Source organism: Leuresthes tenuis, unplaced genomic scaffold, assembly GCF_036924035.1.
Source record: "Leuresthes tenuis unplaced genomic scaffold, fLeuTen1.0.hap1 SCAF_15, whole genome shotgun sequence".
NCBI lineage: Eukaryota > Metazoa > Chordata > Actinopteri > Atheriniformes > Atherinopsidae > Leuresthes > Leuresthes tenuis.
The window spans coordinates 29353949-29369615 of NW_027325369.1; the positions used below are offsets into that span (position 1 = coordinate 29353949).

Consider the following 15667-nt stretch of genomic DNA (forward strand, 5'->3'; position numbering starts at 1 on the left):
CCCTTGCCGTAACACCCTTTTTCCCAACCATTCTGTTGGAGTTGTGCATCGTGAAGGGTTAAAATCCCATCACATAAAAAGTGCCTCACGCAAGCTTAAGTTTATTGTTCCAAGCTCACAGTCCCTTGTGACAGATAAGCTTTGGACTGTACTTATTACACATCTTCTTGAGAGATGGGGTTGGTCAGGAAGAAAAATAGAAACAATGTCATTGCTTACATTTCCCCAAACATATTCAAAAGCTAAGTATAATTTTAATGGTTTGTTCACTCTGCTGCACTAATTCTACTGAAACACGATGTCAGCTACCTTGAACTTTGTGTGACCACTGTGGCATCGGAAAAGACAATCTTTTGAAAGATGACGCAGAAAATGTTGGCCTCTTTTACTTTATTGTCCTGAAAAATGGTTCTTCCCCATGTCCTGAATCAGTACTGCCATCGGTGAAACTCAGCGTCATCCTCACAGCCTCGAACAGTCCATCGCTGCATTTTCAGGCTCCAGAATCATTCAAACGAAACCACAGAAGAAAGCTGCTGGAAAAGACCTTCAAAGTGCACTGGTTTTATTTTCAAATGACTGAAATGAAACGATGGACCAGTCACAGCAAGACGTTTACAATCGCAGTAAGTCAATTTAAGAGTACTGTGCTCATCGGCTCTCTACCCGCTTTGCCCTTTTTGTGGTTCTTGGCTGCGCCCATGCTTCAGTCTTCCAGGGCTCATGTGAAGAGCAGCTTTGGGGTGTCTCCTTCCAAGCAGGCTGGGTAGGAGGTGTTGGCAGGGGAAGGAAGTGTTGAGTTTCCCCTGTGGCTTGTGTTCCCTCAACTCTTACCGAGCTGAGAGGTTCCTTGCTGGCTGGCACCTAAGTCTATAGACGGGTGCCTCGCTCATAAACCAAGACAGGGTAACGCACCTATCTCTATGAATGTAGCATTCTCATGAACTTGTGCATATGCGAACATTAACGCACTGAAATAAATCAATTAAGCATGCACATAACATGCAGATTAAATGCTTTTTCATTTCAGTAAAATATACATGCACATCAGATTTGATTTTCTGTTTTCCGCCACATGTTTGGGGAAAGTGTTGAGAAAAACACGATAACAACAACAGCAGAAGTCTTTAATGGAGTTATTACAACCCTCTAATGTTTCATAATCAGATAATATCCTCACCAAAAGTAATTCACTCCCGGAGATCCTATCAGCTTTAATCAACAAGCTATCTTATCTACCTTCCCACAGACTTCTTGATCGGCAGTTTCACTTGGAGGATATCTGTTGCCGAGGGGGATTATTTTTTTTTCTTAATGAACACTCCTGCTTTTTCCGCTCAGAGGATCTACTAATTTATGTATTCATTCTTTTTTGTCTCGACTACAAAGGCAGAACGTGTCCCAGTTCTTCATATATTTCCCTCAGCTGTTGGAACTTGCCAAGTTGCCAAGCAAGACTGGGTAACTTGCATAAACCTGCTTGTACTTTGAACGTGCCTCTGAAGTCTTTTTTCTTCCCCTTTTTTGTCAGTGTCCACTCAGTATGTGAGCCTTTTAGTATATTCCCTTTAATGAGTCGCACTACCCCAACACTCTCTCAGACTTATTCATTTCTGAGTGAGTTGTTCTGGTGCTTTGATGAACTTGCTGCTGGAACTGAGAGTTTACTGTTTCATTTTGAATCCGAACACTCTGCTCTTATACTGCACTGCTGCCACAGTCGATTGTTCTGCTGCAGACGGAAGTGCACATCACAAAAGAAGCAAAATTCTTATTGGACGTCAGACTCCGAAAAGGTGACCTCTGACAGCTCTCAAATACCAACTTGACGCTATGAAAACAATGCAGCAATGGAAATGAGCAGCTGCTCTGGGGGGGGGGGGGGGTCTTTTGAAGCCTTGAAATGCTTCTAACCTGAGTGGATGGTGTTTTTCCATATTCACTATAGTTCCAGCTTGGAGATTTTTGGATTTGCTTCCCAAACTCATCGTTCTGAGCTGTAATAGTCGCGCTTTTCTTGTGTCAATTATCCACAACTTCCGAAGCATTTTGGAATAACCCTGAATTGTTTAAATTAAGGAATTAATTCAATCAAACTGGGAGCTTTCCTACTCATATGACACACCTATAGTTTGTTATTTTGTGATTTTGAAACGTTTACCTCTGAACTGTTTCAGTCGATTTGTGACTTATTTTACAGCTTTTCTAATGACTCACGAAGAAGTTTCCTCACACATGAAAATAATTAGGTATTTTTGGCACACAAATGTGACTCTTGTTAGGAACATCAAAGTTTTTGGCCTCCCAGTTTTATACAAGCACTAATGATGCTGCAAAAGAAAACAATTTGCAGTCTTTGGACTACTTCTGAAAAACCAACACAAAAGGAATCACTTTATCATGGACAGTTATAATTTTATTGATGCCATATCAATAAAATTAGCCAATCAAGATTTGACATCCTCTGGTGTTCGACTATCGATGTATCCTGAGCAGCTTTGGCACATAAAAGCCTGTTACAGTTACTTAAGTTTTCTCTCATTTTCAGTTTGTAAACATTAATTTGGCCGCTGGTATGAAGTGGATATGTCTTAAATTATAAATTTCAACTGGTTCTTTTGAATTAAATTTACTTGAGTTTAATAACTTTAACCAGCATTATTGATGAAACAGAAATCTGTTCAACTAGAGGGCAGAAAGGATTCAGATTAATTATGCTGATTTCACATTGAACACTAGATTAAATTGGATTAAATTAAATAACAAAGCGGATTTCAGGTGGCTAAAAATAAATAGGTGTACTTCATGTTGCCACAGAAAGGATGAATAAATGTAATTTATTTTTAAAAATGTTCTATTTCATTCAGCTTTTACACCTCCTTGTTAGTACTGTTTCAGACTTAAATTTTAAATTAATTTTGATTAAAATAAACACCAACAACCTTTGATACACCACAAAAAAATACACATTTAAGCATAAGGTCCCAGTGAGGCGGCTGATGATAAAGAAATGTGCTGCGTACTGAATGTAGTCTGTGGGCTTCTTGAAGTGTTGACTCTTTTTTTTTTTTTTTAATGAAAAGACAGCATAGATGAGAAATAAAAGGTTTGGTTGTCACTATGAAGAAACCAACCACTTACACAGCTCAGTGTGCAGCTGCATAAATGAATGTGTGAAAGCTCTGCTCCGCTGTCCTTGTTTATTCTCCATAACTCGCAGTTCCAGATGCAGTCTTTCAGCACATATTGTCAACACATGGTGTCTCCACCAGGTTCTTTTCAACAGCTGGGGATGTAGCATTAGAAGCTGACCCCCTTTGAGTAGAAATAAAATCTGTGGTCTCTGCTGCGGGGGTGTATTTCTGGTTGTGGTTTTCCTACTCTAACATTTTAGGGTCTAAAACAATGCCGTGTCAAATCAGTTCTTTAGCACTTGGTAGCCTAATCACATGTTGTTAACAGTCATTGCATGTTATAACCCTCTTTTACATCACATTATCTGTCTAGATTTCCATTGTCACTGTCAAAAAGGAATCATGTACAGTAATTTCCCAGTTTGGGATGAATAAAGTAAAGTATTATTCTATTCTATTTAAGAAGAAAAGAAAGCATACCTACTTGATTAAATCACCCCTCATTTCTTTATATATTGGCAGGAAAACTAGAAATAGTTGCAGTTGTTTATTCATACATGTGCAAATGTAAATGGAAGTCCAGTTTGCAAAGCAAAAACAGAGTTTGTACAGTCCTAAGCAGCTTTAAAGTGAATATCTGGTCTGAGCGCCTTTATTCTCCAACACAGCCTGAACCGTCTGAGACAAGCTTTCTGTCATTTCTTTAAGGAGTCTTCAGGAATAGTTCTCCAGGCTTCTTGAAGGACATCCCAAAGCTCTTCTTTGGATGTCTGCTGCCTTTTGTTCCGTTCTCTGTCAGATGATACCACACTGCTTCAATAATGTTGAGGTCCGGGCTCTGGGGAGGATTCATCCCTCCATAAGACCTGTTGCCACTGATTTTCAGTCCACTTCTTGTGTCATTTGGCACAGCTCAGCCTTTTCTCCCTGTTTCCCTTCCTTAAGAATGGCTTCTTGACAGCCACCCTTCCATGGAGACCATTTCTGATGAGGCTTGGGCCAACAGGAGATGGATCAGCTGAAGGTCCAGATGCATCTCTCAGGTCCTGTCAGGTCACAGCTGGATTTTTTCCTCTTTCTTAAGGACATCACTTTCAGATCCTGTTCATCTGCTGTAGATAGTTTTTTAGGCCTGACACTTCTTATTTTGTCCTCCACTTGTCCAGTTTCCTCCCATTTTTTTAAAGGGCCAAGTATACTATCATATTGTTTTTGGTCTTTAGATCTTTGAGAATCACCCAGTGTGTTCGAACATTTTCTGTCAAACTGTGTTTATCTTTTACCTGTTTTTGTAGATTAATTTAAAGAAATGGCAACACACGGTGTGTCTTTGTGATTCGCTGTTGGAAGCAAAGTGCCTAAATATACACTTTTAATTTGGTTATTTGCTAAGTTGTCTGTTATATGAAGACACAATACCTCTTCTCACTTGGGTTAGATGCCTTTTCATGCTTGGATAATTCACAGATCACTCGTCAGTGTTAAATAACAGTGTTAAAACACGCTTCATCTGAAAATGGACAGGTACAAGGACTGGACTGAAAATGAATGAATTTTTGAAAGGGTTCAGTTTAGCTGCTAAACAGTTTAAGTTAAGGAAGGTTTGCAGTATTTAACCAACAGCAATGACTTCCAATTGTGGTAAATATTTGTGCAAGTTAAGAATTTAGTGTGAAGTAATTAAGATAAGAAATGAAGTCCACTTACATTTATCCACTTAGAGCTCTTAAATTTCTTCTTGCATTTGTGAAACTATTAGTGTTGAACTAAAAACCAGTTAGCTGACAATGTTAGAAAATTCTCTTTTATGTTTACTTCTCCTATGCATGTAGAGCAATTGAAACGGCTGAGCGATGGCTGCCACAAAGCACAGTTGGTTGGGAACGACCCATATTGTGTTATAGTTCTACAAGGCCGCCAAATCAGTCAGAATCCTGGGCCCACACACTTTATGCCACAGGCTGAAGTCACTGGTAACCCTCTTTAAATCATTACTGAGGCTCTCTGTCTGACATGGCGACATGACTTTGTGTGATTAGTCCACTGTCTGAACTTCCCGACCTTGTGTCAGTGTTACTGTCTCTCTGGTCTGCTTTGAATGAATGACAACACAGATTCAGCTCTGCAGACAAATATTAATTATTATTATTATTATTAGATGAATAAGCCTCAATCTCTGTAACAGCTGAAATGACTTTCTTCACATTTACTGCTGACAATAAGTTTCCTTTACCTTTGCATATGAAACCTTTGGTTACCTGTAAAACACTTTATGAGGAAGTCAGCAGGCAGCCATGGTGTGAGAATAGAACATGAGTGACATTATTGTCATAAAAACAAATCTCTTCACATACATGTGAAGTTGTAATGCTGAAGAGACTGAAAAGACACCATCAGAAGCCACTAAAAATGTAAAGTGACAAGTAGAGTGTTGTCATAGGACCTAAAAGGAATGCGATTGCATATTTTCACGATGTGTGTTGAACAAAGACACAAAACAAGCATTTAAGATGTTCTAGTTTATCTGTAATACAGTTTGCTTTTTCTGAGTTGTGAACTGCAGTATATCAGCTCCCAGGTCGTCCAGGACAGTTTCATAACAAAAGCCGATATACATCAAAACTAGTCTGAAGCACATCGTTTTAAAGTTCACAAACTTCTTTGATGATGCTTTAAGTGTTGGAAATTATGTTTTGCCCCACGTAGAATAAACATCAGTATCTTTACTTTAGCTGGAGTCCTCTGATGTCTTAACTGTGAGAGTGAGCTAATGTTAGATTCCCCTCATACCGTTCTAAGAAAACCTGCCACATTTTACAGCTAAGCTGATAAACATTTGCTAAAAAATGTTGCAAAAGAAAAAGAGGCAGGGACCTGAATTTTAGGAAGAAGAAAGAGTGAATCATTTAAAAATCTGAGCTCATCTTTCCTTGTACAAAGAAAATGCTTTCGCTTCATCTGTGTGGAGGTATTCTCAAACAGCTGTAAGAACAGCCTGGTCTCATGAAATAGTTATATCTGTAACACACTGAACCATGTTGTGCATCAGTCTGACGCGTCGTGTGTTCACAGATTAAAGAAACAGAACCCATGATGCTCACATTTCAGGTCAGACATTTAATGTGTCCCAGAACTGCAAACACAAAGAGAACGATGATGTGTGTTGTTAAATTATAGAGTTTGGTTTAGAATGTGAAATAGAAAGTAACGATTCACAGTTAGGTTTCGGTTTATATTTGTTGAGACAATTGCATGCACTTCTTTAGTGGTCTGCAGCCCTGTGCTGAAATAAGATGTATTAACAGAAATACGGACCCAAGTCATGCTTCTTTCATTCGGTGGGACATTTATACCATTGTTATGCATGTTGCTCAGTCAGTTTGAGTGAAACCATTTCCCCAACTACACTCTGAAGATGACTAGCATTTAAAAAAGCCATAATGAAAACCATGCTTCAGTATTTCTTTTGATCTTTTGTTGTGGTTGTTGTAGATTTCAAGGGATGTGATTAATAAATGGTGCTGTGGCTGGGTGAAAGCTGCTTGAAGCATCAACAACAAAAGGATCAATGCGACTGCTGTGAATTAAATTTTGTCAAGTGTTGTGGGGAGGAAAATCGTTGTCTATTCAAGTTGTATTTAACTGTCATGTCTTTGATGCTGAGAGTCAAATAATATAAAAAGAGTCTTGATTCAAAATCTATTTGCAGAAAGATCAAATTGATTTTTTTTCTTTGGATAGGTGTCAGCTGCATTTGTTATTAAACCGTAACCTGTACACTACAACAAATGTTAAGCTGTTTAAATTACCTCCATCGCTTTGTTACATGTTACATTTCTACATTTAATTTGCACACATACTGGCTGGGTGCAAGACTGCTCTCAAGGAAGATATCAATGGCGCCACAAAAAGGTCCTCAGGACATGACATGTTGCCAGACTGGATCTTGAGGTAATGTCAAAATCACAAAGCCACACAACTCTAAAATTTTATAAAAACTGTCACTTAATTAGCTAGTTGCTTTGTAGAATGATGGATATGCTTCAGTACATAACCCTTCAGCTGTGTGGTTTTATCGTTGACGGGAAATGAGGGTGGACCTGGGGAGGAAACTCTATTTTCCCCACGTTGTCCAAACCTATCTGAGACCTGACGCAGTCATATGGTCTGAGGAGGCCAAGAAGATCATCTTGATTGAATTAATGGTGCCTTGGGTAGATGGACGTATGGAGGCCTCAGAGCAAATGCAGAGACAAAGGGTGGCAAGCCTGGTTATTCCTGCTAATCGGTGACACGAAACACTTTTGTCTTGAAGTCAAACTGAATTTACTAAACTCAGCTCATCTATATAGCAGCAGTTCACAGCAAAAGTACATTACGGGACACTTTTCAGACACAGTGAACAATTAATTTCCATTTGTGATTTCCATTCTAAATATAATCCAGTTCATTTCAGTTAAAATCCAGTTGAATATAGTTCAGTTGTAATTCAACAACAGAAACAATGCTTGTCGTAGCATTAAAGTTGTGATTATGTTTTGAGTACTGCCTTTTTTTTCGTTTTTTTTTCATAAGGATGAACAAATGCCTTTCCAGGAGCCATTCAGTCCTCTGCTCCGTGGCTACTCTTCAGCCTTTTTGTTCACGTTTATAATGGAGACGTCGGCATAAATAGCAGACAAAACAAAAAGAAGAAAAACTGAAGAAAAGCAGTCGTCTCTTTGTCTAACACTGTATAAAAATTGTTTGCAGGATTAGATGGCAGACAAACTCCTTTCACAGAGCACTAAAAAACCAGCTGATTATGTTGTGACAGATTAATTAAAAAAAATAAAAAAGCTACATCTCCTTCAGAATCCTCCACTTGCACACAAGATGCCACTTTATATTATTTTTATATGCTAAGAGTGCAAAACAAACCTTGGTACAATTCAGCAGCCATGTAAAGTGTCCTTATGACAGAAATAAATGACCCTACAAAGAGGAGGAATTTGTTTTTATTCCCAGTGGTGTACACAGTTTTGTGTCTCTATATATCTATAGTTCCATTTATTTTTTAAACAAACTATACCCTTCATTTCTATTCTAACCTGCATAAATTTGCATTAAGGTTTGATGAGCTCTGTTCTTTTCCAGTGTTCTTCAGTAAGTGAGTAAAATGGGTTTAACAGATCATTCACACTTCTGTCCTAATTCCCATCTATAATCACTCTGAACTGTATCACAAACACCAAAAATGGATTTTTCTATAACAATACCTGATTAAATATGGTAACTGTAATGTCTAATGCACATTTTGCATAAGCTCTTAATTGCTTGAAGAACTGAATTAATGATGCTTGTGTGGGAATGAGATTTTCCTCTCCTAATTTCATGCAACCGTAAGATGATTTCAGGTTAACTCTAACTTTAGTTGAATAACTTTCTCTGCCTTTCGGACAACGATCCTCATCAAAATCAGTGATCTTTCCTGTCACTGATGTTCCATTTGCAGCTTAGAGAGCGAGCGCATGAATATAGATGCTTTCTGCATTCTTATAGATGAACAAATGTTGGTGATGAAATCACGACTGAGAATCAGAATCAAATCAAACGTGAGATTGCTGTAAATTCGTTACTCAGTTTACTCATTTTGTCTGGATGCCGGTTGAAAACAACCACTTACACCCTACCAGTCCCTGCCTGCATCATTTTTATGACTTAGTTTAAGATAAAAGAGTTGCAGTGTTTCGTGCTCCTGCACAGGATGCTTAATGTGCTTTTCAATAAGCAGAGAATTAGCAATGGACACAATTCTACATATAACTTTTTTTGCATGAGTGAATTCTGTTTTTCTTTCATAGGATTTATGTTTATTTATAAAGAACTCAAAGGTATTTTTTAAAGTTCTATTATTATGCAAAGCAGCTTGGTTACACCTTCCAAGTTCACTCGGAGTGAGGATACACCGCGGTTTTATCAAGTTTATGCTGTGCGTGTCCAGTGAGCATTGTCATTTTTATTTTATTCATTTTGGGAGCCTGGGGAGGCCTTGGTTATGCATTATGAAAAGTTTCTATCTCTTTCCTTTCCTGCATTTTCTTGTTTCTCTCAAATTTTGAATTATTGAAAGGCTTCTCTCCCATAACAAAGCTAACATATCAGCATTCCAGTTACACTGTTGTCTTTTTGTGTTGTATAAATTAAAACGAATGGTGAACTGTCATTCGTCAGATCGTTTAGCTGCAATCAGCATTCCACAGACATCGTTGTGTTTCATTGTCAGGCTGGAAGAAACTCTGCTGTTCACTCTGGCTGTGATGTACAAACCTTCCTCCACTGTGGTGCAGGTCTCCTGGGTTGGGGGTTTAAAAATTATGCTTAAATTATTATACATAGTTTAGCCCAAAAACATAGAACATTTATTTTTTTCCTACACTTTTAGTCTTGAGCAGAGTCTGTGATACAAACTTTTTGATTGAACTTGATCTCAATACATCCTGTTCTTGCAATACCTGTGAAAGGAATAATTATAGTTAAGTTTTATGTACGGTACACACCAATCAGTATTCCTTTCATTTGGGCTTTTTTGGTATTTGTAGGCCAATATTTATTTAGCATGATTTAATTTCTTCTTGTAAACTGCGATTTACATGACCCGAAACCTGTCATTCGTGTGTTTATGAGATTTGTATGTTTTTTCTGATGTGGCCCAAGTTCCCACATTATGTATGAAATAATATCTACAAAAACAGTTGACACGCTGCCTACTATTCCAACCATCTGCTCTTGTTGCTTGCAGCACTTCAGCTCTCTTAGCTGAGAAGACACAGTCGAGTGCAGCACTTTACAACACAACAGAACAACAGTGAAATGTGAGCCATATGTGCTACTTGTTGAATGAGTGTGACAGCGACCTACAGTTCAGCTCTTCCAGCATATACTTTTATAACGTTTAAGGGATATTCAGATTTATTGGGCTTGTGTGAGGTACTTGGGAGCAGTTATTGTCTTACCTTACTTTTGCACTCTTATTAGTTTTGTCACTGTATTTCCTAACCACAGAATGTCCTTGTTGCCTCAACACAGCAGAATAATGTTGCAACATTTTCTGTGCAACTCTTCAGGAATCAATAAGGCTTCTTTAACCTTAGAGCCTCTGAGTGCTATACACTGCAGGTAAAACACTGAATTATCATAACTACTTCATACAATAAGAAATAGATTATTATATGAATTATATTTTGATATTAATTATCTCACTAAATAGCATTATTAAAGACAGACATAAAATACAAAAACCAGGCAGTTAAAAAATAAAGGACATATAAGGATAGGATATTTAGATAAAGGATCTATATGAATGTAATGTGACTGCTGGATGGCACATAAATGTTGCCCGCCAAGAAATTAACCTGAGGAGATACATTAACATCTGTCAGGGACCAGGCAATGTTAGTATTATTTGCCCACAAAATCTGAAAAATGTTGCAAAATCAAAGATCCAACTAAACGGTAGTGATGTGTCCATCTGTGTCGAGGCTTCAAAGCATGATGTCGAGTGATTTAGGATCTATTTTGTGAAGCGCGTATCGAGGCGCGTGTCGATGACGCTTCAACACACCTGATTCAGATAAATGCATCATTAGCAGGCTTGTGCAGAACTCAACAATCTTTTGAAGAGATCCGTTTCATATGATTCAGGTGTGTGGAAGCAGGGAAACATCAAAAGCCTGCAGGACAGCGGCCCTCGAGGAACAACCTTGCACATCCCTGACTTAATGCAACCACTGTAAACATCAGTCTGTGCACACACCCTGCTGAATAATAACGATCACATCTGACACAAATAAAGCACAAGCAGTGGAGGCAGAGCTGCAGCACAGCAGAGAGGGAGAGGAAGGGACCTAAAAAGCTGAATTAAGTTCTGCTTTACAACCTCAACATTGTAGTTATTCCCTCTGAAAAATGTGCTTGTTGTCACAAAACATAAATATGAAATCAATCTACCAGAAACAAAGCACTGACAATACTGTATTACAAATGGCTTTTTATTAGTCTGCAGAATGTAAGTTTTCTAGCTGAGGCGGAGTCACTGTGCTGTGGGAATGTATGTTGTAAATTAACGTTTGGCAGCCAGATAGTTCAGACCCCCAAAAAAGCTTGTGCTGGCCCTGAGTTAATGCATTTTGCTATAAGAGGATTTGTCAGAGAATACAATTTGAACGGTTTGTTTTCCTCCTCCTCTCCAGCCTTTAGTTGCAATTTTATTATCTGAGGGAATTCTGTCTTTGCCAACAGTTGGCCTGATTTGGTATGCTATGTCGACAAGAGCCTCAGCTGATTGAATATGTTACTGCATCGAGAGCAAGAAAAATGTTTTCCAGCTTGATTCAATGATATAAAATACAACTATCGCTTTGGGTTGGAACGTTTCTGCTTCTTTTTTTCGGGGGTGAGCTTCTTCTTCTGGGGGAAATTCGCAGATAAGAAAATGCCTCCAGTGTTTCAAATGATACAGAAGAAATTATTGAATGATTGTTCCTCCAGCAGTGCTCTTGGATTCTAATTAAAGGCAATGCTTGAGAAAGCAGAGGTCATTTATAGCAGTCCATCTCTTGCGTACGATGATTTTTAAGATCTTTGTTTAAATATATGCAACTGAGTAGTCACCATTTTTTTCCTGTACTGCGTAATCTACCATAAATGATCATGTTGCACTATGCAGATTGGGGTAAACAGTCCATTGAAGCAGGCCTTGTGATGCAATAAATGAGGGCATCAAGCTCAGTTAGGCGGCCGTATTCACAGGTGAAGCAGAGGCAGAAATCTACTAATGGAATCACAATCTTTCCTCTGCAGTTTGCTATTAAAATTTGTAACTCTCCAGTAATTGCTCTCAAGCAGGTATTTGCCTTATTGCAAGAGTTGAGAGTCTCTGCCTTCAGGGTCAAAGTCTTTGCTGATTCTTAAAACCTTTGTGTGTGTATGGAAGACATTTTTGTAAGCATTCAGACTGTCCTCGCCAAAATGTCTGGATCTGTTGTGCATGAAGCATGCAAATATAGAAGAGCAAATGAGGCTTAACTGGAGCACTCCAATTTAAAGACTTCCGAATTCTTGAGTTTTCAGCAGCCTCGCAGGATAAAGAAATGTACTAGTTGTCAGGCTAAAAAAAAGGATAAAAGTGGAAGAGACAATCATAGAAAACGGTGATAACATGGACACTAATAGCTTTTGATCCCCTGCTGTTTCTGTAATGAAAAGATCTGACCTTTAATTCAAACTGGATACCAAAAAATGTGGTACTTGTTTAACATACAAAAAAGTTAAGAGAATATAATGTAACTTTATAAATAATGTTTGACTCTTAGCATTAACATTTCCTGCACATGTACAGAATGCATGTACAATATACAGTATATTAAGCACAAAAACATATGGTGGTATCCATTTATCTAAAGCACTTTAATAGAAGACTAGCAAAGAAAAAAACAATGACTTATGATACGTAAAAAGGTGCTTTTTTAGACTCGCTGCGCTGTAATCTGCCATTTGTTCAGCAATCTCACAAGCAAATTTGTGGCATTGATGATGTTAACTTAATCATACAAAAGGTGAGCTTTCCACAGGTTGTACCTTTTTCTTTACAGCACTCTGATGGTTTGACTCATCAGAAGTTTAAGGTACAATCCCAGTTCTTATCCTTGGCCCTACAGAAGAAGATCCCTTTTTCATTCAAGGATTAAGGACTACTGGTCACTTAATGTCCCCCACTGCCCCAGTTGAAAGGCTTGATGACAACCACAAAGAAAAGGGGCAAAGGGGAGCAATTGGGATTGGACCAGGGTCAGACTGATACCTCAACAAAGATGGGTTTTCTCACAATTACATCAATGCTGGAAGAACTGTGCATGGAACTCTGAAAAAACAGGTCTGTTGTGTCCACAGCCAGACTCAAATCAACAAAACTATTGCACAATCAGTGCATCAAGTTATCCTTACCTAAATATATAAAAGCTATGGCATAATGCATTGATTTGCTGAGGAAATAATTCAGGACTCCAATCAGTGGAGAAATCTACATAATAAGGTTGTCTAGACGTGGGCCAAGACAGCATTTCCAAATGGATAAGAGTCCTATTAAGTATGTTATAGATTTGTGGCAGTAAGAAAAGGCTGCTTGTAGGAGATGAACAAGAGAATACATGCAGCCCAGTCTCTTGACTCTTGACTGACCAGACTTAACTTGTAGAAGAAAGCTCCCAGACAATGTGGTGCAAACTTGTACTTCTTATGGCAATATTGGATCAGATGGGACTCGAATTTGGTTCTTTGGTGTGTTTTGTAGTCTAGAAAGTGAAGTAATTTTACAGTTTTGAAACATTTATCATCACTGCATTGGTGAAAGATTTGTGGTGGGAATGTTCAGTGGGTGTCTATGGACCTTACCCTGAGACTAAGTAACAGAAATTCTTTTTCTTTTACTTCACACACAGAAAGATTCACACTTACGCAGGATAGTGAGGCCAAGCACACTTCTAAGCTTTGAAAAATAAAGACGATCGTGCAGTGCTGATTCTAACTATCTAACAGTCACATGACCTTCAACCTGCTGAGAATTTATGTGGGCAGTTGAAGACTTAGAAAGCCAAACATTCCTGAAATGACTAAATGCTCTTTGGAACATTAGTCGTGCTGTCATAAGAGGAGTCCAAGCCAGCTGGAGAGCATGCTGTTGTTAAAGCAAAAGTGGGGCATGTTTTGAAATGTAAGGATATTTTTCAGGGAGTCAACTTTCACCAAAGCTTTTATTCGTGATCTTATCGTTTTAAGTAGCATCTTCACAAGTAGTCTCAGAATTTTACATTCATAGATGTAATATACAGTAGATACTGTAGACATTATACAGTATGTGTATTGGTCTTATTCAGGACTTAATAAGCAAGATTCAAAGATATTGCAGCTTTGCCACACATGGAGACTTATTAGAGCTTATTTCCCATACTCTCCTCGTCTTTTGTACGTACCAACATCAAAACTGCACATACAACTAATGGCAAAAATCTTTTTTATTGCAAAGAAATGCGAGCGTCCCAGTTTGAGAACTATGCTTTAATACAATCTGACCCTTGGGAAGCTTGGATTTCCATTATCCAGAGGCAAGAGTACAGTTGTGCAGCCTGGGAATGGAAACAATATGAAAACCAAAAGAAGAAATGCATCAACCCTCTATTAAAGAGAAAAAAATACGTCTCTGTTTTTTTATCTCTGCAACCGTATCTGCAGCAGTGAAAACACCTAATAACCCTGAATACTGTCAAACAAAATAAATAGCAGCATCAGAACAAGCTCAATGTTGCATTTTTTTAAATTCCCCTCATCAAAAGTACATTTCTTGACTGAGCATATGAATATAAAAATGTCTTCCTTTCTATTTGGGATTCTGTGTGCTTCCACAGACACAAACTTTCTGTCTCTACTCTACTCGCTGCCTGATTGAGCACGATATGTTTTGGAATTAAAATGGACTTTGTATCAAAAGATCAGCTTTGATTTTTCACTCTTGTCACTTTGTCTGAGCTAAAGTGTTATTGAATGCTGACTTCCAAAGCAGCTTTATTTCATGCATTTTCATGAAGCACCACTTTAGGTGAGTGCCTTAAAACTATCTGATACCATATTCCGTCTCTCATCTCAATTCTGTGCAGCGCATTGTTTTAACAAAAGTCAAATATTTGATCTTTTTTTTGCAGATATAGTTCTGTTGCTTGCAACTCTGTGTCTTATCAGTACACTGTTAGTAAAAATAGCATTCATTCAACACGCCTTTGCTTGTCTTCTGTGTCTCAGGTCAGTTCCTCTGGGTGAACAGTTCAGCCTTTGGAGGCCCCTGGGTGCTGAGTCCATGGCTGTGGGGGGGTCAAGGTCCATGTAGCCTGGACATGGCTGTGTTTCTGCACCCCAAGCAGAGTGGACAATACACCATTTGGCTCATAGAGCGAGACAAGCCACCACTCGCTCTCTTCTCCACTGATACGCTACCACGCATCACAGGGTAAGAATGTATTTTCTATATAAACTGAGCAAGCTGTAGAGGTGTTTCATACTGGTGAATTAAACTGAAAATAGTTTCCTTGGTGGTCGTGACTTCTGTCGTACATCCAACTAGGTTTGTGTATGGAAGTAATATTCCTTTGGTTCCCACTGAGATGGAAGCAAGACAATCAGATCTGTGAAAGTGTTCCATTAGATGCAGACAAAAACTGTTACAGAAGATCTTTCTGATGGCTCCTTCACTAAAAGACTGAAGATTGCCTAAAATAGACGGAGAAGACTCTGAGGGGGGAAGATAGACAGTTCAGAACACTTGTGATAATGATGATGATAACGGTAATTGTCAGGCATTTGGGAAAATCTTCTTTCATAACAGAAGTTTCATTTGTTACATCATAAGAACAACAAGAAAGAGAAGGAATATTAATTCAGGGTAATATTACAATTACTCACAGGCGTATTTGAGTCTTGTCAGTGGGGATGTGATCTTGGATTAG

At 38.4% G+C, this 15667-nt stretch overlaps 1 protein-coding gene across 1 annotated transcript in view; it reads left to right on the forward strand.

Moving 5' to 3' along the window:
- The window catches only part of alk (ALK receptor tyrosine kinase), a 398068-nt gene that overhangs the window by 218560 nt on the left and 163841 nt on the right, over nucleotides 1-15667 (forward strand). The window contains exon 4 of the mRNA XM_072364756.1: nucleotides 14967-15171. Coding sequence (XP_072220857.1) covers nucleotides 14967-15171 — 205 coding nt within the window. The remainder of the gene's footprint in view (nucleotides 1-14966; nucleotides 15172-15667) is intronic.